This window comes from Hydra vulgaris, chromosome 05 (assembly GCF_038396675.1).
Source record: "Hydra vulgaris chromosome 05, alternate assembly HydraT2T_AEP".
NCBI lineage: Eukaryota > Metazoa > Cnidaria > Hydrozoa > Anthoathecata > Hydridae > Hydra > Hydra vulgaris.
In genome coordinates this window covers 39,743,072-39,767,175 of record NC_088924.1, presented here as the reverse complement: position 1 = coordinate 39,767,175, position 24,104 = coordinate 39,743,072, and the positions used below count along the sequence as shown (strand labels likewise).

The 24,104-nt window shown below is 27.0% G+C and overlaps 3 protein-coding genes across 3 annotated transcripts in view; 1 reads left to right on the top strand and 2 right to left on the bottom strand.

Moving 5' to 3' along the window:
- The window catches only part of LOC101235879 (uncharacterized), a 77,066-nt gene that overhangs the window by 18,187 nt on the left and 34,775 nt on the right, over positions 1-24,104 (bottom strand). The window contains exons 9-12 of the mRNA XM_065798170.1: positions 20,339-20,554; positions 9,347-9,661; positions 8,357-8,431; positions 1,422-1,673 (exon numbers count right to left, since the gene is read on the bottom strand). Coding sequence (XP_065654242.1) covers positions 1,422-1,673; positions 8,357-8,431; positions 9,347-9,661; positions 20,339-20,554 — 858 coding nt within the window. The remainder of the gene's footprint in view (positions 1-1,421; positions 1,674-8,356; positions 8,432-9,346; positions 9,662-20,338; positions 20,555-24,104) is intronic.
- LOC136080853 (uncharacterized) lies at positions 4,092-7,022 on the bottom strand. The gene is made up of 4 exons (XM_065798169.1): positions 6,721-7,022; positions 5,978-6,101; positions 5,726-5,827; positions 4,092-5,641 (listed from the first exon to the last, which is right to left on the bottom strand). The coding sequence occupies exons 1-4, from the start codon at positions 6,961-6,963 to the stop codon at positions 4,149-4,151; spliced, it is 1,962 nt and encodes a 653-aa protein (XP_065654241.1). The 5' UTR covers positions 6,964-7,022; the 3' UTR covers positions 4,092-4,148.
- On the top strand, positions 10,639-12,940 carry LOC136080049 (E3 SUMO-protein ligase ZBED1-like). The gene is made up of 2 exons (XM_065796676.1): positions 10,639-12,182; positions 12,497-12,940. The coding sequence occupies exons 1-2, from the start codon at positions 11,265-11,267 to the stop codon at positions 12,812-12,814; spliced, it is 1,236 nt and encodes a 411-aa protein (XP_065652748.1). The 5' UTR covers positions 10,639-11,264; the 3' UTR covers positions 12,815-12,940.

The window sequence follows — 24,104 nt, the reverse complement described above, 5'->3', positions numbered from 1 at the left end:
AATCACGCAAGACTGAGAAATGAAGTTGGTCTTGTTGTTGATTGCCAAAGTCCGGTGCGTCCAAAACAAGAAATGATGGAAACACTAGAAGACGATATTTTCAGAGAGCTGGAGAAGTCTGTCCAATAACTGATTTGGATACTAACTTTGCCAAGAATACCCATTTCATTCTGGCAACACTCTCTGGATTTAATATTGGTCCTGACAAGCTACAGTTATTTTGTTATCAAGTGTGACAATTAAACAAACTTTATCCATGGTACTACATGTCACAAAGTCTTCATCCAATACTCATTCATGAACATGATGTTGTCAGATGCATGGCTCTGTCAATCGGAATGCTATCTGAGGAGATCAAAAAGTTTTCGAGCTTTGCAAGAAAGATGTCCTGAACAGCAACAAATGAAGATTTTCTGATGTGTTCTTCTAATCCTCTCATATCCAGTATGAGACGTAGCTCCTACAATGATCAAACAAAAAAGTCTGCATTTCCTCCTGGTGTGATTGACTTGTTGAAGGCACCAAATGATCCATCATTTGTAGATCTGTAATTTTGCTAACTTCGTTTTATTTTTATATTGTGGTACTTGCATGCACATTTCTTTTGTATTGACTATGCCTATTCTGTATAGATTAAATAAAAAAACTCTTTTAGCATATAAACAAATGTTCATGGTTGATATCAATGAATAAACTATTTCAATATGTAGTGTAGGGCTAGGACTAAACTTGTATATTTACAATAACTATTATAAAAAAACAAATGTTATTGTTGTTAAGCAAATTTGGTGTCTAAAGCAACAAAACAATTCATAAAAACAATTCCTTTACAAATCATACCACCAATTTAATATGTATACCAACATTTGTTACAATACTGTCAATAGTTTAAAAAAATAATAATTTTGTCTCAAATTGACTTTATTATAAACCAACGGTTACTATGCAAATGAGGTATCCATAGCAACCAAACAATAAAAATATTACCTTCATAAAAACACAGACCTTATATAATTAAACATATATAAGGTCTGTGTTTTAAGCCAAATTTGGTAAACATATGACTAATACATAAAAGTTATCAATTTTTGTCTCAAAAATTGGTATTTTGACCCACTGTGTTAGGTTAATAATAATAATAATTATTATTATTATAAATACTATATATTGCATACCTATACCTTTTATATAAACTTATAAATTTACATTATAGATTAAATAAATATATATGTACAAGTATAAACAAATTGATAGTTTTTTTTTTAAATAATTATTTTGAATCTTTTTTCTAACATTTTTAAAACTTTTTAAATTCTTTTTTATTACACCAATCTATTAAACTATTTTTATCTATATTAGCTTTTGTGAAAACATTATTTATTTAGTTTTTGTGACAACATTAATTAAATGAATAAAATCACCTTCAGGACTGTTAAAATCTTCATCATCTTCACCCTCATGTGCAGTCATTCCATACAAAGGTCGCAAACTACTGCCTTTGCCATGTAAATCATCATTCATTCTTGATGGAAAAGCTATGTGATTAGGTCCAGGACCAAATTGCCATTTATTGCCATGTTTTCTGAACTCTGACATTGGTCGTAGATTTTCATGAAATCTTTCTTGAAAAACACTCTTCTTGTTGCCATGATATTTCAATGAGTCACTTGGTTCTTAAAATAAAATAAAATATGTTAAAACAATTATTTTTAATATATTTAATAAGTATATTCAGTAACAATTAAAAAAAAAACTTTTACTATTAAATAAAAATATGAAAAAGAAAATAAAATCCAAAAAGTAAATCAAAAGAAATAAAATATAAATCAAACAATCAGTAAAAATTAACGAACATTTAACTAAGTGAAGTTAAAGTTTTTTAAAAATTAAATTTTTTTTGTCACAGAAATATACCACAGAAAACTAAATGTATTTTATCATCACGGTATAGTCTAGTATGATTTAAAATTGATTAACAAAGCATTGTATAACTCTTAGTTTTTCTTAGTAGCATAAAAAATATACTTTAATGAACTTAAAATTCAATGAAACTACAATATTTATATGTATCAATGATATTTAACAGAAAAAATTTATTAAAAATAATTTTAAATGGTTTTTAAAAAAAAAGTTTATCAAGAAAAACAAATCAATAATATTCTTGTGAAGAATTAGCAGAACAACAATATTCTTGCAAAAATTTAGCAGAACAACAAATTCTTGCGAACAATTAGCAGAACAACAATTTCTTACAAAGAATTAGAGAACAACAATTATTACATCAAAAAAAATTATAAGGTGGTTTTCATAAATTTAGACGCACTCATATTTGAGAATAGAAATATTTAGTATTTTAAGGAAAAAACATTTTGGTTTAGTTTTTTTTCTATTTATTAGATAAATACATACAGAATACAAAATTTTTAAAAAATTTACATAAAAAATACAAATACTAAGTAATAATTAGCTACAACTACATGGTATTAAAAAAATAAGACAAAAAAAATTATTCATAAATTTAGACGCACGATACATTAGGAGGCGTAATTTATGAACCAATCAATATTTTTTGTATCCGCCTTTTGCTTTAATACAACTAAAAACTCTTCTAGCCATAGACTCAACAAGATTTTTGCACATTGCTTCTGGGACCCTATACCAGGTCTCCTTAAGGAAGTCCTTCAGCTGGCCAAGTGTGGAAATTTGAACCTTTACCAATTCACGGTCAATCCAAGCCCAAATGTTTTCAATCGGGTTCAAATCAGGTGAGTATGGAGGCCACGGTATTGTCTTGATATTATTATCATTGAACCACTCCTTTGTATAGTATGCAGTATGTGCAGTAGCGCCATCTTGTTGAAGTTTCCATCGATTATCATTGAGCATAAGCAGGTCAATTGATTGGATTAGGTTGTTTTCCAGTACTTCTATGTATATTCTGGAGTTGATTCTTCCAGTGTATGTTTGGCGCATACCAACACCTTTGTAATTGAAGCATGGCCAGATTCCTATCGAGCCTGCTCCACTTTGTACAGTCGGTCTAATGTACCTGGCATAATACTTTTCATGAGCCATTTTTTTGACTATTATGTTAGATTTGCGATTGATAAGCTCAAAGTTACTCTCATCACTCCACATAATCTTTTTCCTTTGTTCTATTGTCCAATACCTTCTTTCACGACACCATTTTAGTTTCCTTTGTTTATCATATGGATGCAAGAGCGGTTTCTTCAAAGCAGAGTAGACTCCAATCTTGTATTTGATTAGTATTCGGCGGACTGTGCTTTGAGAAATAGATGTATTTCACATTGTATTGAATTTTGTGGTCAATTCTTTGTAACTAATTCTTTGATTAGCTCTGACAGCTCTAAAAAGAGCACTATCATCCTTGGTGGTTGGCAAGGGACTAACTGGCCTTGTTTTCTCACTGGTATCACCAGTGTGAAGAAAGTTTTGCTTCATTGTCCGAACGCATTTCTTAGAAACTCCAATTTTTTAATATCTCCATTTTTTAATAAATAAACTTTTGTTTATTTATTAAATAATGATTAACTAATTCCAGGTAAGTCATATTTATATAAGATTTTTTGACAAAATCAATTAATTTGGGCCTATTAATGAGAAATATGGGAAAAAAACTCACTGTGGACCAGAGTGACCGCCAGGTTGAGTTGTTCCCCAGGTCTAATTTTTTTTTTGCAATAGCTAGATATACATTAGTAGACACCATTTATAACATTTAGAACTTCTGGGGTGTTGGAATTTTCAAAAAAAAAAAGAGACAAAAAAATCAAAAAATAGCTATACTTATCACTGTGGACCTGAGTGACCACCAGATTAAAATGTTCCCTAGGTCTGATTTTTCTTTTTCAATAGTTGGGTATACACTATTTCTAACATTTTGGGAAGACACTATTTATAACATTTTGGGAAGACACTATTTATAACATTTAAAACTTCTAGGGTGTTAAAAAAAATTGAAAAAAAAAAATAAAAAATAGGTGTAACTTATCCTATACAAATAAAAGCACAAAGTAAAAAAGCTTTATGTTAACTAGTTATAATATAAGTCTAAATCTATATATAATATACTTTACAATATATACTTGAAATTATAAACATTAAATTAAATTATATAATTATTCAGTTTATTTAATGTTTTTTGATGCAAACTCGACAACACTGGATTTTAGTCGTTTTGCATAATCTATATGGTTAACTCTTCGTTTGTATCTATTCCATGTTTTTTTGAATTCATGATGAATAGCTTCTCCTGTTTGCTCACAGTAAACTCCTAGGCCGCAGTCAGTAGAATGAAGAAAAGGAAGTATATGACATACTGCTATGTGAACTTTCCATGTAACACTGAGCTTGATACCCTCAAATGTGGCATGCACGTATTCAATCAAATCTGCATAGGACTTTTTAAACTCCAGAACAGCAGTGCTGATGTTATCCCCTGCTACCATACCAAATGCTTCTGCTTGAAGGCATTTAAACTTTCTAACACAGTTTACTATTGGTAGTAAGTCATATTTTCCATTGTTTATAATATCTCTTTCAAGTATATCCACCAACTTCAGGAACTTGCTTGCATTGTTTCCGTCAAGCCCTATGCCTTGGTATCCTCGAAACATGATGTAGTTTGATTGTAACCACTTCTCAAACAAAGGCCATACACTAACTAGAAGTACTGCAAGTTTATTTACTATTCCCATTAGAACATGGAGCTCAGGAACAGGAACCAACTCTTCGAGAAGAGTTTCAGGATCTTCCTCTTTGTACAAAAGTCTTGGATTTGTAACATTTTTAAAGTATGACATTTTTGACTTCTTCTTTCCGTCAAGGGTAAAGTTGTTATAATGATCATCCAATGACCTAAGTGTTCGTTTAATTCCAGGCTCAAGAGTGCAGGATCCCTCACAATATAAACAACTGTATTTCCCAGCATGACTACTAATTCCAAACACTGAATTTGCACATTTTAGATCAAATGCAACGTAAAACTTTACATCGTTTAAATTCAGGGGCTCAATAAGCTTCCAAAGATTATCGTTAGCTTCAGAAACCCCCTCAACAATTGCTATAAGAAAGGATCTTTTTACTCCAGCATCATCTAGCTCTGAATCTGAAGAAGTTTTTTCCAGGGGATTAAACACATTTACAGTAACTTTAAGGAATCCCTGACCTGAATCCATAGCTATTCTCAATATGGAGTCATGTGGATCTATTCCTCTTTCTGTAATGATGTGCTGTATAAATGTAGATGTATCTTTTACATGAACCAATGTTCTAGTAATGGCTTCTTCTCCATCCATAAAACCTACTTCTTTAGAAGTGTAAAATTCATCTATACGGTTATGGAGAGCTTCAATTTTTTCAAAGATGTTCGCTTCAATACAGGTTTGAGTTCCCATACTAGATCTATATTTGGAACAAAAATTCTTTGTTTGATTTTTTGAAAGCTCAAGAGATTTAACCAACTCCATAACAGTACCAAAGGACACCTGTTTCAGCTCAATTCGGTCAGTTTTTTTGTCAGGAGTTCCAACCACAATGTTCAAAGGAGACCCTTGAGTAGCCAACTGAAACTTCTGTCCTCTACAAATATTTTCAGCTTCCATCTTGTGCTTAAGTATACCTGGCAACATATATAAATAAAATATGTTTATTATTTGGAATTTTAAATATGTATTTATATTAAAGAACAGCTTAATATACTTGCCTGAGGCTACCCGTTCTAAATATTTAGGTCCAAGCTGTTCTGCCGCTTCAATGAGATTGTTCACAGCTCTGCTCTCTGTACAGATATGAGCCACTCCTTGCACTAAATATTTTTGTTTGAAAACAAATGAACAAAATTTTTAATTAACTAAATATTTTATTAAGTACAATAAATTTTGTTATGTGAAGCATTATATATATGAAGCATTATATATATGAAAAAATAAAACAACAATAATAATAAAATTCTAACCTACAAAGCCAAAGCATGTTGAACATAGTCTGGAAGACTTTGCATGTTCAGAATCATTAGAAGCACTGATTTCATCAACAATGTCTTTGATATTTGATGATCTTCTAAGATGCAATCTATCAATCTAAAATAATGGAAAAAATATTGATCAGTAAGTGATATTATTTTAGCATACTAAATGGTATTTTACTATACACTATGTAAGTTTAACTATATATACTATATAATTAAATTTTAAGCTTACACTGTAAACAGTAAATAAATAGTTAATAAATAAATAGTAATTAGTTGTTTATCTTATACAACCTTATATACATGTTTTGTATAACTAATATTTATATACTACAATGTAGTATATATGTAGTATGTATGTAGTATGTATGTAGTCTACATACATACATATTATACTCAAATACTTCCATGCATGTCATACTTAAACTAAGTATATGTATATACATATACTTATCGTGCTGTATATATAATATATAAAGTTATATACATTTTAAGTCTACGCATACAATAGAAAAACTGAAAGTTTTTTTAATAACACATGTATTATTTTTTAATACATGTATATGTATTAATAACATGTACTAAGTAAATGTTGTAATAACATGTATTAAAAAAAAAATCTGTTCTATATTTTTAGTTAAGAAACTGTGTGATTGTAAATATAACAAAGTATTAACTAGAAATTAATAATAATTATTATACATAAAAAAACAGATTAACATGAATTTTACCTTGGATATCTTCACTATCCAGTTCCCTAGGTACTCCACCTTGTTCTTGTCGAGATCATAGAGGTTTCTGTGGCAATTGTTACAAATAACCTTGGGATAGTTGGTTACATCTAAACTATACTGACTCCAGACGAAAGTTTTTATCTTTGTTTCAATTGCTGGAGTGATCTTTTGAATTTTAGATGACTTTTTCCCGAACTGTGTAAGACAAACAGCACACGTTTTATGTAAACAGTCCGCCATTGTATATACAATTTAATAATTGCGCGGACTTTCAACCGAGTTTTCACCTAATTTATTAAGATTTTTATGGCTAAAAATAAATATTTTTGAGCAAATTTTTTTTGACTTTGTCTAATCACTCAGAAGTTTTTAATGTCATAAATGGTGTCTACTAATGTATACCCAACTATTGAAAAAGAAAAATCAGACCTGGGGAACAACTTAACCTGGCGGTCACTCTGGTCCACAGTGAACTACTAATTAACTATCAATTAACAAGATATAAGACTTTTTTGATTGTGCATCTAAATTTATGAATAAAATAAAATCAAGCTTATCAATTAACTTTTTTGTGTTAATTGGTATAGAATGAGTAATAAACATCCTGTAAAAAAAATTAAGGTACTCTATAATAGAGTTTCTTCCTCTATAATAGAGTTTCACTTCCTCTATTAAATTATATATCAAACATAGCGGTAGCACTTTTATTTTATTTTTATTTTAAGTTACATATATGCAAAAAAATGAGTGCATCTAAATTTATGAATACCACTGTAGCAGTAATAAAAATAAATAATATAATAACAGTAATGTGTTAAATAATAATGTAAAATATTATTTTATAGAATTACATATTCTATAATATTTAATAATATTATAGAATTAGTAATTAAAGACCAAATTTCATTATAAAATATTTTATTATAAAATATTATAAAACTTTATATTTTATGCTGCAAGAAATTCCGTCGAATGTTCTCTCTCTTGACAACAACAAAATCCAAAGAATTTTATCTCACTTGACAACAAGAAAATCCAAATGATTTTATCTTAGAATATTCTTCATTTTTTATTTGTATTCATAATAATAGTAATGTATGCATATTATTATTTATTTATAATTGCTAACTAATATAATTATACTACTTTTTGTATCATATACTATTGCACATTTAGGAATATAATACTTTGTTCTACATGAATAAATATTTTAAATGTGCACCTAAATCCTAGTGTGCACCTAAATCTAGTCTTTAAACCTAGTCTAGTCTTGTGCACCTAAAAAAAAGATTTTAGGTGAAGGAACAAGTAATTTCAAAAATTTCAAAACAAACTACATAATTATCTCAAAATTTATGATGTTTTAAACATAAATTTCTGCTTGTGAAAAATATATATATATATTTGTTTATAAAAAAAAAAAGTCAATACATAAGTTAAAATAAATCTTTTTCATCAATTTATTGTTTTAGACTTATTTGTAACTTTTTATAAATAGGAAACTAAATTTTATATTGTTTATTTTATATTTATTAGTTTAATGGTTATCTAAGAAATCAAAAAATAATATTAAAAAATTTCTTTTACATGTAACTTTTTATTATTTAACAATAAACTCTAATCTGAAATATACCATAAACATGATGATTGATTTTCCTTCGTTCAGCTTCAAAAAAATGATTTTTATTGTGATTGTTGTGATCATGATCTAAAAAAACAAAAACCAATAACAATCAATATATGTATGAATATCTAAAGCAATATCGAGCAATCAATATATGTATGAATATCATAAACAATATCGAGCAATCAATATATGTATGAATATCATAAACAATATCGAGCAATCAATATATGTATGAATATCATAAACAATATCGAGCGTGTAAAAAGTAAAAATAAAATATTTTTTTTAATTTTTTCAAATTTAGTAGATTTAAACATTTAATTGTGTTTAAAGTCATTTATTGCTTAATATTTTTATTATTAACTTTTTTTTTTTTTTTTTTTTATTAAATTGTTGCTGCAGCTATCTCTTAACCATCTAACTCTGTAGCAAAAGCCTTGACAAAGAAGACCACAGTGTGGAGAAGCAAGACTACTGCTTGGAAAAACAAGACCACTGCTTGGAGAAGCAAGTTTGCGAGGTACTACATGAGATCTAGTAAGGATCAAACCTGGAACATTGCTTATGAAATAACAAGTACAATTGCTGTGTTTTGGAAAAAGTTTGGTTTGTAATTTATAGTTAGGAATAGAAACAAAAGAGGGTCGCGACAAAAAATGCAGCTGTGTTACTTTTGCCCCGCCAATCAAGAATTTTTTTTAGTTGAATGTTAAATATTATTATAGCAACTTAGGGCAACAACTCTTTTTATTAACAACTTAGGGCAACAACTCTTTGTGTTAAAAAACTTAGCGTATCAACTCTTTGTATTAAAAAAATAAAAATTGTCTTTAGCTGTAATAGCCCCTTGAACTTAAAGATTTATAACTTATACTTAATCTATAAGAAAATAATAAGCTTTAATGTATATAAATAATGTCTTTATTCATTAATTAATTATTTATTTAATTATTTTAAAAACTGTAAAAAAATTAAAAAAATTAAAAAAAAATTTACAATTTTTATGACGATGATTTTCTGCCTCAATACCATGATTAGACTCAACATCATCTAAGTTACTCTGACTAACTTCAGTTTCAGTTTCATCATCATCACTACCATCATCATTACCAGCTCCTTCATCATAGTTATAATCCGAATGTTCATGATGATGACGATAGCGATTTTTTTGATGATTGTGGAACTGACCATATTTTTCATACAAAAGTGATGGATCAACTTCCCATTTGTGATGATGTCTATATTCTTTGGAATCTTCTAGCTCTCCATTATGTCGGCTATAACTAGCACGATTTTCAGATTCAATATGGCCTAATATAAAAAATAAAAAAGTTTAAAACATAAATTAGATTTAAAACATTTTAATTAGTATAATTGTATACTTCAATTTAGAAATAATTTCTTAAAGTAATAATTGATACTAGATATAAATATAAATATAAATATATATATATATATATATATATATATTTATCATATGTTTATATATATATATATATGTATACATACACACATACATAGATATATCAGGGGTTTAGGTTGGTATTATCTAAATATGAAGAACATTTGGCAAAAAAAACTTCTTTTTAATTATCTTTGCATACCTAAATACCATACTGATCTAAATAAGGATAAGGATATACGTATTATGTACATTGTTATCTTTGCATATTTAGATCAATGAACTTAATAGATCAGATAATACCTACACTAACACTCAGTTGATATACGCTTTTATGCCCCAGGAACAGTGCCATGACTAGGCTACTCCACACTCACAATAAGGAGGGAGTCCAGCAAATTTAGGGGCCTTTTCACAAGTTTTAGAAGTTTTTTTTCTCTGTATTACCAGTTTTAAGAGGGAACCTTCGACCCACTAGTGAACTGCCCAATTTCGAATGATATCATCAATGACATCTTATGTAATACTAAATACACAAAGATGTTTGTATATATATATATATATATATATATATATATATATATATATATATATATATATTAGGGCTTGCAAAGTTAACGCGTTAAAAACGCATTAAAGCGCTAATAATTTAACGCAAGTTAAAAAAATTAACGCAGATCAAATTTTCTAACTCATAAATTTTTTTGGCAATTAGATTAGATCATAAATTTTTTTGGCAATGCTAATTTTGGTTAGCATCAAAAAATAATTATTGAGCAATAAAGAAATTTCTATACCACTTTCTTATTTCTAATCAATGTTTACTCCTGTGATGATGCCATTTTGTTTTATTTGTCTCAATTATGTCTCTCTTACCTTATACTTTTTGTTTTCAAAATTGTTTTGATCGCGTTGTTGTTTTGTCAATAAATTTATTAAATTTCCAAATTTTTAATATCTTATCCTGATGAACTTTATTTGTTAATAATTTAAATTATGGGTTCAAACGGCAATCAATCTATCCTCAACGGAGCCTTTATTTTTAAAGACAAGTCAAAAAAATTGGTTATCTGTAAATATTGTTCCAAAGAATTTGCATATCACCGAAGTCTTACAACGCTTCAGTATCATTTGAACAGTAAACACGTGTTCTTCGCAACTACTAGTAAAAATCAAAGCAAAATCGCGAGTTCGTCAAAACAACTTACAATTGAGGACAGTATTAAATCACAAAAGGGCGTAAATAAACAAATTTCTGCAAATAAATCAAAGGAAATTACAGAAGCCATTGTTTGCTGGGTTGCAAGTAGCTGTCGACCACTCAACATTGTTACAGATCCAGGTTTGACGAATGTCATTCGAACAGCAACGTCCGACTACAGTTACAATCTTCCCTGTCAAAACACAATTAAAATAAAAATGCAAACACTCTATGAAGATGAGAAGAAAAAAAAAATAGACCTTATAAACATGGTTACTAGTATAGCAATTACCTGTGATCATTAGTCTTCAATGGGTAATGTCAGTTATCTTGGTTTAACATGTCATTTAATAGATAACAACTGGATGTTGAACTCATTTGCCTTAGGTGTTCATCAAACATTGGACCGACACACAAGTGACAATGTTTCAACCCACATCAGAAATATTGCAGATGAATGGGGATTATTTGAAAAAATATTTTCTATTGGTACTGATAACGGTAGAAACATTGTAAAGGCTGTATCAAGTTTTCCCTTCAAACATCTTCCATGTTTCGCACATACCGTTCAGCTAATTATAAAATCTGCCATTGAGGAGACTGCATTTGACATAACACTAGCTAAATGTCACAGAATTGTTGGACATTTTAAACATAGTCCAGCAAATAATATGGAATTACATGAAAGTCAGATTGACCTCGACCTGCCACAAGAAAATCTAATTCAGGATGTTGTTACAAGGTGGAATAGCATGTATGATATGCTGAGACGTATGTTGAAACATAAAAAAGCCATCACAGTAACACTTGATGAGCAAAACCATCACTTTCAGACTTTGACAGAAAGAGAGTGGGAAAAAATGGAAAAAATTGCTGATGTTTTGCAACCATGCAAAGTGGCTTCTGAATTGTTAGGTGGTAATAAATACGTATCTAGTTCAGTGGTTTTACCAATTATATGCCACTTATCATGTGAAATGATTATTCAAGATGATGATCCTCGTTACATCGCGCTATTTAAAGAAAAATTTGTAAATGAAATGGAGCGCAGATTTAATGATTTTTCGAATGATAGTTGGTTGCAAATCTCGTCAGCATTAGATTCAAGATTTAAAAATTTATCGTTTATAGCTTCAAATGAAAGATCAAATGTCTGGCAGAGATTATCGAAGCTTCTTGAATCTGTTCCAGACCTCAGACCAGTATCAATAGAACAAGAACCAAAAGAGGTGAGCATTTTGTAGTAATAAATTTGATGGGTTTTTTCCAGACCTCAGACATTTTTGTAGTAATAAATTTGATGGGTTTTTTCCAGACCTCAGACCAGTATCAATAGAACAAGAACCAAAAGAGGTGAGCATTTTGTAGTAATAAATTTGATGGGTTTTTTTAATTGAATAAATCTAATGGCATAATAATGGATTCAAAATTGCATTTATCAAAATAACCTTTTTTATAGATAAATTCTATGAGTACTATAGTATTAATTGAAATAGTTAAATATTATCTATATGGTAATATTTGAATAATTATTTTGCAACAGGCATCAGCAAAAAATCTTAAAATGGTATTCAATCTACCAGATCTGGATGAAGTTGATTTCCCAAGTGAAGATGAAGTGAGTCGGTATCGAAAAGAACCCTGCGCCAAAATGGATTCAGATCCTCTTCAGTGGTGGAAGCTACATCAAGGTTCATATCCTCGATTAGCAACAATTGCGAAGAAATATTTGTCAGTTCCAGCGACTACAGTTCCATGCGAAAGACTGTTTTCAACTGCTGGATTTATTGCAGACAAGCACAGATCATCTCTGCTGCCAGATTCATTGAACATGTTATTATGTTTAAAAGACTGGCTTTAAGAAATTTTTTATTTCAAGTTTTTCAAATATTTTATTTTTATTTGTTGTATTAGAAACAGTATAAACTATAATTAGAACTTTTTTATGATGTTTTATCATTTGCATGTAAATAGATCAAATGATTTTAAAAACTTTTCCTGTTTGTTTCTTTTATCTATTTAAATTATAGTGTTCGATTATTCGTGCGATTAATTATGATTAAAAAATTTAATCGCGCGATTTATTGCGATTAAAAATTTTAATCGCATGCAAGCCATAATATATATATATATATATATATATATATATATATATATATATATATATTTATATATATATATATTTACATATATTTATATATATATATATATATATAAATTTATCTACATTTATAAGTTAATAGTAATCACTTTTTGAAATAATTTTTTTATTTTACACAATGTTTTATCAATAATAACTCTAAAAAATGAATGCATGTCTTCACTACTGCAATATTACACAGATTTGTCTTGAAAAATCACTTGGGTTAGAAATAAACACCGGTTTATAAAAATTATAAGTTATATAAAAATTAGCAATTTACCAAATAAAAGGGTTTAAAGAACCTTAGAAGTGTTAAATGTAAAAACAGACATTTATGGATTTTAAAGTTTGGTCTTTTACATAAATTGAAGATTTTCACCTCCCTCTTACTTATTTCTTTTGAATTTATAATATACAAGTATGATTTTTTAATACTATTACAGAGAATATATAAAATATAACAGAGAATACCACCTTGAGTGATTTTTTGAACACCCTAATACATTTGTTTAATATGTAAAACATTTTTAATTTAATACTATTAAAACAATTTTAAATTAAAAATTTTAATTTTAATTTCTAAATGTTAAAGTAATATAACAATAAAAACTATGGCTTTTTAAAGTTTAGATTTTAGATGTTTGATGTTGAGCCCTGACTAGATAATTAAATAAATAGCAATATGGAAATAAACAATAAACAAATCATTAAATATGAATTAAACAAAAATCTTTCTTTTAATTAATTAAACAAAAATCTTTCTTTTAATGAATTAAACGAAAATCTTTCTTTTATTGAATTAAATAAAAATCTTTCTTTTAATGATCTAAACAAAAATCTTTCTTTTAATGAGAAGAATTCTTGAAAATGACTAAAAACTTCAAATGAACTTTTTGATATAGATTGCAAAAATGTTGTAATGAAAATCAAAACAGACACAACAGAACTGCAAGATTTCTTAATACACTTAAGTCAAAAATGGCTATAACAGAATATGTTGATTTACCAAAAGAAAATTGAATGTAGGAACGAGTCTGACACAAAAAACTTGAAACAGAGGTTCAAAATTTATTTAAAAATCATTATTTTTCTGATCTGAAATGGACAAAAAATTTTTTCATTCAAATTCATCTAATGATTGCTTTTTAATGTATCCACTGATGAAAATAAAAAACCATTTGTACCATTACCATTAAAAAAAAATATGTTGAGCTGCAAACTAATAAAAGTGGCAAGTGAAGTGACTACAAGATTTCTTCTTAGTGTCAAGGGTCATGCAGCTGAAGGTGTCTGAAGGTGTTTTTCAGTTATTCTTATGAGTATAATTCAGAAAACATTTTTTGTCAAAATGAGGAAAAGAGAAAAACCCACAGAAAGACATTTCTTAACAAAACAAAGGTAAAGAAATTAGAAAAAGCCACGAAAATGTTTTAATATGTAAGAAACTCGTTTTTTACTTTGATAGCAAGATGTGTAATGAATGAATGTAATGAATGGGATCTTGTTAAAACGAAAAAGATTTCTCTGCTAAGAGTGCTCCGAAAATGATGTCATGACAATGATGGACATCATGACACATCTATGTCATGATGTCCTGATGATGATTAAAATGATATTTTGAGTGTTCCACAAAAATTTATCAAAAGTCAAAGATGGGAAAAACAAATAAAAAAAGGTACTGAGAGATTTTGAAATTGAAAATAATAATATTCCTGTTTGCATACAACTAATACAACTGCTCCAAACACTGGTGCAAACACTGGCGCAATGAATTGCACCAGTGTTTAGAGTAATAAGTTGAATTCTGGTGAACATAAAGTAATGGTTAAACAAAGTTGAATTCTGGTGAGCATTAGAGTAATAAGTTGGATTCTGGTGAACAAAAACATGGAGGAATTCAACTTGTATGTTGTTGGGTTATTATATAGCTTTTATATTGTCAGCACATATATGTGAGACATTTTGTACTTACAGGAAAAGCTAAAACTAAAAAACGACTGATTGGAAATATTAAAATATTGTCTTGAAAATTTTCAAGTATGTTATGAAGTTATTAACTTATTAGACAGATTTAATTGCAACATTTTAGAAAACAATTCTTTCAAACTTCGAATTGCTAAGGAAGTTGTAAAAAAGACTAAGAAAAGCCATTGATCAAAAAAATTTTACCATGGTAAGAACAGACTACATAAGATTTTGTGAACTCAGTTTTTTCTATCTAGGTAATTAAGTACCAAATTTCTTCCTCCATCAATCCCCTGATTGTCATGAAACTAGATTTATGACAGATGAGATTTATTTATTGGTGCTTCAACTAACTGATAAGAGAAGTGACAAGAACACTCATTTATATGAGATTGTTGGGAAAAACAGCTAGTATAGACTTTTTCACAATCGATCCTAATATATAAGATAAATTGTTTTGGAGTGAAGATTTGTAGATCCTTATCCCAGCTTCAAGTTTTTCAAAAAAATTTTTTCAAATATTTAGTTCATAAATGTTTTGAAAGTTCTTATGTAGTTCAAGATTTCCTGACAATTGACAATGCAGCAACAAAATGGTTGTTAAAGATAATAGAAAAAGTGTAGACTAGAAAATAATTTAGATAAATTGTAAACATTTTTTAAAATTTAAATCAAGTGAAAGACATTTTGAAAAAAAAAATTTCCTTCAGATTATGTTTAATAATTTAAAAATCAGACATTTTGAAGAAAAATGGAAATCTACATCTATGAAAAATGGAAATCTATTATCAATGAAAAATGGAAATCTACCATCAATGGGAATCTAAAATTAAGCGTTTTCATTACTTAAGTTATATAACCAGGTTACCAGGATATTTATATCAAGGTTACCAGGATATGTTTTGAACCTTTTGTAACCAAAAAAAAGATGTATTTTTGGGACATCCTAATGCTTACACTATTATAAAAAGAATTCCTTAAAAGTGTTCAAATCTAATCTTTATATATATTTAAACTTATATCATTGTGATTTGGAGTTAAAGAGTTGAGAGAGGATTGTAACCACAATATAGTAACCTCCTTAACTTAAGTGTAGTCCTCTTGGCCTTGGGGAGGTAAAAAGCATCAAAAATCAAAAAAATTAAATATATGTATATTAGGGTGTTTCAAAAAAAAGTCATGTTTGAAAAAAAAAAAGAGCCCTAGCTTATCATCTGCCCAGACCATGATTTAGTACTTGAGATTTTTTTTATTTTTTATTTTTGAAAATCCTAAGGGTCCTTCCAGGGGGTAAAAGGGGCAATTTTTATAGCGTTTTGAACCATTTTTAAAAGAGATTGGAGGAAGTCTTAACATTAAAATTTTCAATTTTTTTCTTCATATTTCTGTTTGTAAAGACCTAGTTAATCTAAATAAAACAAGCTCTATTCTCAAAAAAAAAAAAAAATTTTAAAAACTGTTTTAAAAAACACCAAAATCCATAAATATATAACAAAAACAAATATTTTTACGCTGTACTTATTTATATATTTTTTTTAAAAAAATTTTAAATCCTTTCAGTAAATAATATGTTTCATTGAAATATATGTTATATAAAACTTCGTTTTTCAGATTAAAAATAAAAAAATTATTTAAATGGTACTGAAAAAAAAAGTTAAAAGTAATATATTGGATGAAATATTTTTAGTTAAAAAATTTATCATAAAACTTCCAGCAAAGAAATTTGCAACTGCTAAAGAGGTAATTCAATATTATCTTTTTTTACGAAAATCAAAATGTAAAGCAAAAGTAAAGTGCTTAGTAGGTTGTCCAAACAAAAGTTTCTCTTTCATACCTAACTGCCCAGTTGATAAGTCTGACTGCTGCATACTATCTAAACTAATGGATCCTTGGATACATGGTGGATTTAAAGTGCTTACAATACAAAAGTTAAGGTAAGTTTTATCATTGAACTCTAAATCAGTTTAATCCATACTCCTTTATACAAGCAAATATTATTTTTTAAAGGAATAAAGTTGAGAAATTGTTAAAGGAGTGGGTGAAATTAAAAGATAAAAGAAAAAGAACAGATCTTGCTGAAGTAAAAAAAAGACATTTATTTGAAGAATAAATGAATAAAGTATTTTGGATTGGAGAACATCCTCATGTTATATTTGAAGAAATATTAAAAGATAAAATGAGAAAAGTGAAAGACAAGGTAGAAGATATTCTTAAAAGACCAGCTTTAGGGAAAGGAAAGAAAGTCTTGGAGGAAAAGATAAAAGATATGAGTATTCAGTAGGAAGAAATAAAAGAAGCAAATAAATTTAGAAAAAGAGCTATCTGCAGAGTTAGATAAAAATGATTATCTAAGTTCTTCTAGTTACACTAGCAACAATTTAGGCCAGGAAACAGATATTGATTTTAACGAGATTCCTAATACTCAAAATTCTGTTCTTCTTCCTAAAAATATACTTCACTCTACCTCTCATACAGCAGTGGAAGAGGGTATAACACCCCACCAACATACAGCTTTGATTAGAAGTGTTATTGTCATGGCTGGTGGTTCTGTAGCAAACTTCAAGTGCTCTAAATCCACATCTTATAGAGCTGCAGAGAACATAATATCTGCCGGAGCAACAGAAATAAGGGAATATATTAAAAACAGTGTAGTATCATCAGACTCACTAATGACCATACACTTTGATGGAAAAATAGTAAAAAAATTGACGGAAGGAAAGCAATTAAAAAAAGATAGAATTGCAGTTTTGGTAAAGATTGATGGGAAAATATAATATAACATAACTCATTTTTGGAAGATTTACCCTAGCAGCGAGACTTCTGGTCCAGAAAACAAACTATTTGAATTTCTAAAAAAAATTGGAAATGTATATAGATACTGAAACTAAGGAGCTGAAAAGAATAATAATACCACCTGGAACATGGATGTATATTCAAAAATTAGCTGCTATTCAATTTTGTACTAATGTGATCAATTTAAAGATCTTTCAAAAGGTGCTATTATAATTTTGATATCGTTTATGTCTATTTATTCTAAATATCTAAAAGAAACAATTGTAATAAATTAAAAATATATTAAAAATTTATTAGGATGGAAATGTTAGAAAAGAATACCATGAGCTAACTGAACTTACTTTAATGGTTCTATCATCAAATAGGTTTAAACTTCATTTACCGGGACCAGTTCACCATTCAAGATTCATGGGAAAAGATTTATACTATTTAAAATTGTATCTTTTAATGAATGAAATCCCAAACCTAACTAACAAAGAAAAAGAAGAAATAATGAAAGAAGAAAATAGGTTTTGTTCATTTCTCTTTTCTATACAGAGTGGTTTCTAAAAGCAGAGTTAAGTTCTTTAGCACCAGCACAGGTATATGGTCTTTTAATATCTTATTGAGAGGTTAGAAAGCTTGTTATTGATTAAAACGATTCAAAATGTTTATTAATACTATTTATTAGGATATGAAAGCTTACTGGCAAATGAAAAGGTTTGAGGAATGGAATTTACTTGGCTCCCAAGCTGTTGCGAGCTCTATTCTCAGACATACTTGGTATTTGGATCCCATTTTGGTAGTTTTTGCCCTAACAGATGAAGAATGTAGGGAATGCGGTGATATGGCCAAGAAACTGTATAGTTTACAAAGATGTCCAAATGAAAATTTCCCTTTAGGACACAAAATAATGGACCGAGCTATATTAAAAAGTCCTAATTCAGTAAAGATGAGCTTCCTAGTTTTGCTCCATTAATAACAGACAAGTTGTGGCTAGTTTTTGATATGCTTAGACATGAAAAAGCAGAAGCTCAATGGATGAAAACACCATCAGAATTTTAAAAATTCAATGATTTTTATCTTTTATCTTTTTAGAATTTAGAGCAACATATTTTTGGACTTAATGTTGTTAATGACTGCTCTGAGAGGGCTGTATAATAAGTTCAAGACCTAATAAACAGAGCATATTCTGAGGAGAAAAGTCAGGACACCCTTCTCTTTACAAATGATTACAAGAAAAACAGAAAAAGCCGAGAAAAAAATCGATTATGAAAATGCTGCTAGCAGAAATCTACTTTTTTATTTTATATTTTTTTGTTAAACAAACTTTTAATCTGTTTTTAATTTGAAAAATTGCTCTGTTTTTAATAGATAGCTGTCATAAAGATGATCATAAATTTACTAGGATTACTGTATTTCAATTTAAAACAAATTTTACTTTGGATTTGAAGTTTTTTGTAGTTTTAAAAATTTTTTTTTTTTCAGTTTCAGAAAAAACCACTTGGTTTTGAATATTTCATTACAAAAAATATTTAATCATTCCCTTATTATTCATTCCCAGGCCCTCTCTTTTTATTATTTCCTAGAATAAACCCTGTAGCTGAATACAAGTGAGTTTAATATAGTACTGCATCGAAAACTTAATCGAAAATAAACCTACTAATATGAATTTCCAAAAAATATAGTTTAATATTTATGGGTTTTATAAAATCCAAAAAACCCTAAACTAAGGATTTTTAAAAACAGTTTTTAGAAGTTTTTTTTTTGTTAGAGAATTGAGGCCATTTTATTTATATTAAATAGGTCTTTACAAACAAACAAACAAAAAAATTAAAAATTTTAATGTTAAGACTTCCTCCAAACTGTTTTAAAAATGATATAAAACGCTAAAAAATTACCCCTTTTACCCCATGGAGAGACCCTTAGGATTTTCAAAAATAAAAAATAAAAAAATCCTAAGTACTAAATCATGGTCTGGGCAGATGATAAACTAGGGCTCTTTTTTTTTTCAGACATGACTTTTTTTTGAAACACCTTAATGTATATATATAAAATTAAAATAATAATATTTAAAACATATATAAAACCAGATGGTAAGGGAAACCAGAGAAGAACATAAATCTTCCTAGTATACACAGTATCACAGTTCTTAGTTCCCGCAGTATCACAATATTAATACTCCTCATCTGCAAAACATGTTGATGCCAGGAAGGGCATCAGATTGTAAAAAATTTCTTTCATAATATATACTTAAATAAGAATATGACATTATGGAAATTCTTTCAAACCACACAAATGTGGAACCATGGAAACAAAAATTCTTCTAATTAAACTTGATTACATAAATATCAAACTATCTGAAAAAGTTATTATTAACTTGTTTATATTTTTGAAATAAAAATAATAATTTATAAAGAAATATTTATTATTGAAATTTATTTTTTTAAGTTATTAAAGAAAAACAAACTTTAAACTTTTTGTATTAAAATAAAAAAGACTTACTAAGCCCAGGCACTCTTTCACCCACATTTTGCAAATGCATTTCAGGTGCAACAATGTTTTTGGAAAGATCTAGCTTTGGAACCACATTAAGATCTTGCTTAGTAATAATACTGAGGTACCTTTGTAACTCTTCTATCTGATTTTTGTATTTATTTTCTTTGAATTTAGCAAGCGCATCTTCAGCAGTCGATTTTATATCAGGAAGTTTTGCAATATCTAAAAAGATTTATAAAACAATTGTAACAAAATTACAAATGTGTTATATGTAGCAACACACCAATGCACTAACATATATCAATGTGAACATAACAGATATTGTTAAGTATATATAAATATATATATATATATATATATATATATATATATATATATATATATATATATATATATATATATATATATATATAAATATATATATATATATATATATATATATATATATATATATATATATATATATATATATATATATATATATATATATTAATAAGAAAACATCAAACAATATGAATTCTCTTAATACAAATAATAATTTATTTTGAGAAATTTTCACTGGGTTATGGATACCAGCATCATCAGCTCGTAAAATATTACAACATTTTTGAACGTTAAAAAACAGTTTAATAAAAAAAAATTTTAACTGACGTCAGCAGTTGAATGGCTTCTTTTTTCGTTACGCAAGAATATAAAAAATGGAGTCCAAAATTTAGTTTTAACAAATTGCCCATTATCAAGATTTATTCCGCCATTCGATGGGAAACATTGGTGCCTCTGTATTTCGAGTGCTTCTTGTACTTTACGGTCGAATTTTTTTGTTTCAACTTTAAGAGTTTTAATTTTCTCCCAATTTATTTTTTCAGAGCAAAACTTGCTATGTGTTGCAATTGCTGACTGATGATGTTTGCCATCATTTAAATTTTTTGGTGTTGTTGAATTCTTGTTTTAATTTGTAATTTTGTTTCTCCTACATATTTTTTCGAGCAATTGCATTCAACTAAGTATGTACCAGGCTGGCTATTTAGGGGCAATCTAGATTTGTTTTTACATGTTAATATTGTTCTTAAATTAGGATTTGATTTAAAAACTACTCTATAGCCAACTTTTCTAAATATTTTCCTTAACTTTGGTGATAGTGAAGGTATCCACGATAATGATACTGTTGGGAAAGCATTGTTTTCGGATTGAATTCTATTGTTCTTTACGTAGCGTTTTTTCCTAATTTGATTTGCAATACTTTTTAGTTGGTTTTCGGTGTACCCATTTTCATTAAAAACTTTTTTTTTATTAAACTGTTTTTTAACGTTCAAAAATGTTGTAATATTTTACGAGCTGATGATGCTGGTATCCATAACCCAGTGAAAATTTCTCAAAATAAATTATTATTTGTATTAAGAGAATTCATATTGTTTGATGTTTTCTTATTAATACTGAAATCATATATATATATATATATATATATATATATATATATATATATATATATATATATATATATATATATATATATATATATATATATATATAATATTATATTATATTATATTATATTATATAATATATATATACATTGACAAAATTTAAATTCAAAAGCTAAATCACAAAATTATCAGGTTTTGCACTATTTTTCAATGGTGTTATACCTTCAGTGTTTTGTTTTTTAAGTTTTATATAATTTCTTTATATTTAATATCTTGACTTTTTTTATTTTGAATTTGTATTTAACTTAAATTAATTATAATTGATTAAAAATTGTCTTAATTTATATATCTATCTTGTTATGATTATATTATATATTATTTATATACATTATTATTGTTTTTGTTTGTTGTTATTATTATACTATATATTATATATATTTATATACTATTATAATAGAATTTATTTTGAGTTATATATAATAAAATTTTTTACTAAATAATCATTAATTTATATGAATAATGTGGTACAATTTAAACCTTTAAAAATAAACTAAAAAGATAAATGTCAAATAGATAATCTGAAAAGGTTTTTTCTTTTTTTTTTTTTTAATTAAAAATTATATATATATATATATATATATATATATATATATATATATATATATATATATATATATATATATATATATATATGTATATATATATATATATATATGTATATATATATATATATATATGTATATATATATATATATTATATATATATATGTATATATATATATATATATATATATATATATATATATATATATATATATATATATGTATATATATATATATATATACATATATATATATATATATATATATATATATATATATATATATATATATATATATATATATATATATATATATATATATATATATATATATATATATATATATTATATAATATAATATAATTAAAAAAATATATATATATTACGGTGTAACGGCTGCCCCCAAGAAAATTTGATTTTTATCGTAGATGGCTGTTCATAATTTTAATGTTGCATATAAGAAGCATCCCTGTGAAGTTTCATGAAGATTGTGCAAAATTTGTGGCAGCTCTGACCTTGCAAAGTTTTCATTTTTTTTAAATCATTTTTATCCAATATGTTGGGATTGTGGGTGAAACCATTTTATTGCTATTATAAAACTTATTTAAAAAAAAAAATTTTTTGTTGCACTAAGTCTTCTTTAAAGTTTACTAGTTTATGTGTAATGTGAATTTTTATTGTTCTCCTACAATAGAATATGATTATAAAAGGATTAGAAAATGAATATAATACAATGGAATATGGTTCTCTAGTTGACCTAATTGGCCTAGATTCATTTAAATTTTTAAGCATTTTTAGTATGCCCTATAAATTCCTCCATATTCTAGCACATGATTGGGTTAACAAGAAAGATTATTAAAACATGAAATTGGTTGTCGACAAACTTAAGGTGGTAAATGAGACAGCAGGGCATGGTGTGAAGGTGTGCACTTGCCTTTCTAGGTGTAAGCTAAGAATGAAAAGCACTGTTAAAATGTTATCTAAATAGTAGAATCTCATAGACAACAGATTTCAAACCAGCAAAAGCCATTTTGTGCACAAAAAGAGAAATTATGGTTTCTAGTCCTGGAAAACGATTTTATTTGGGAATATTTTACCTTGTTACACCCAGTAAAGAAACTTTTTCCTATCATCTTGCACTCTATATGGCTGTATTTAGTAAAAGCAAATTTAATAAAAGAAACCCACTTTTTTTGAGCCTCACCATAGTATTAGATTGTAACACAAAGAGAAAAAAAGATTTTTTGGCTAAATTTAGTATTTTAAACTTGCCAGTGCTTATTCAATTGTGAATGAATTTTCAAAAAAAACTATTTATATGTTATTTTTATGCCTAAATACAATACCAAAATTATGAACAGCATCATACGACACAGTTGGAGTAGCTGTCACATCCTAATATATATATATATATACATATATATATATATATATATATATATATACATATATATATATATATATATATATATATATATATATATATATATATATATATATATATATATATATATATATATATATATACATATATATATTTATATATATTAAGGTGTCTTAAAAAACAACATTTTAGAAAAATATATGTCGCCACTTCCTTAATGTGTTCTATATGATAAAAAACACTGGTTTTAAAAATTTTTTGAAAAAAATATGGTTGAGGTTCCCCAAGACCCTTGAACAAGGTCCTAATATTATAATATTATAATAACAAGGTCCTAATATTATTAAAAAAAAAAGTTCTTC

What these genes read in the sequence shown, in the direction of transcription:
- LOC136080853 (XM_065798169.1), bottom strand. Translation starts at nt 6,963, where the DNA reads ATGGCGGACTGTTTACATAAAACGTGTGCTGTTTGTCTTACACAGTTC. An exon ending in GGATAGTGAAGATATCCAAG is followed by an intron (nt 6,102 to 6,720) that starts GTAAAATTCATG and finishes CCATTATTTTAG; the next exon opens with ATTGATAGATTGCATCTTAG. An exon ending in AACATGCTTTGGCTTTGTAG is followed by an intron (nt 5,828 to 5,977) that starts GTTAGAATTTTA and finishes AAAAATATTTAG; the next exon opens with TGCAAGGAGTGGCTCATATC.
- LOC136080049 (XM_065796676.1), top strand. Translation starts at nt 11,265, where the DNA reads ATGGGTAATGTCAGTTATCTTGGTTTAACATGTCATTTAATAGATAAC. An exon ending in TAGAACAAGAACCAAAAGAG is followed by an intron (nt 12,183 to 12,496) that starts GTGAGCATTTTG and finishes ATTTTGCAACAG; the next exon opens with GCATCAGCAAAAAATCTTAA.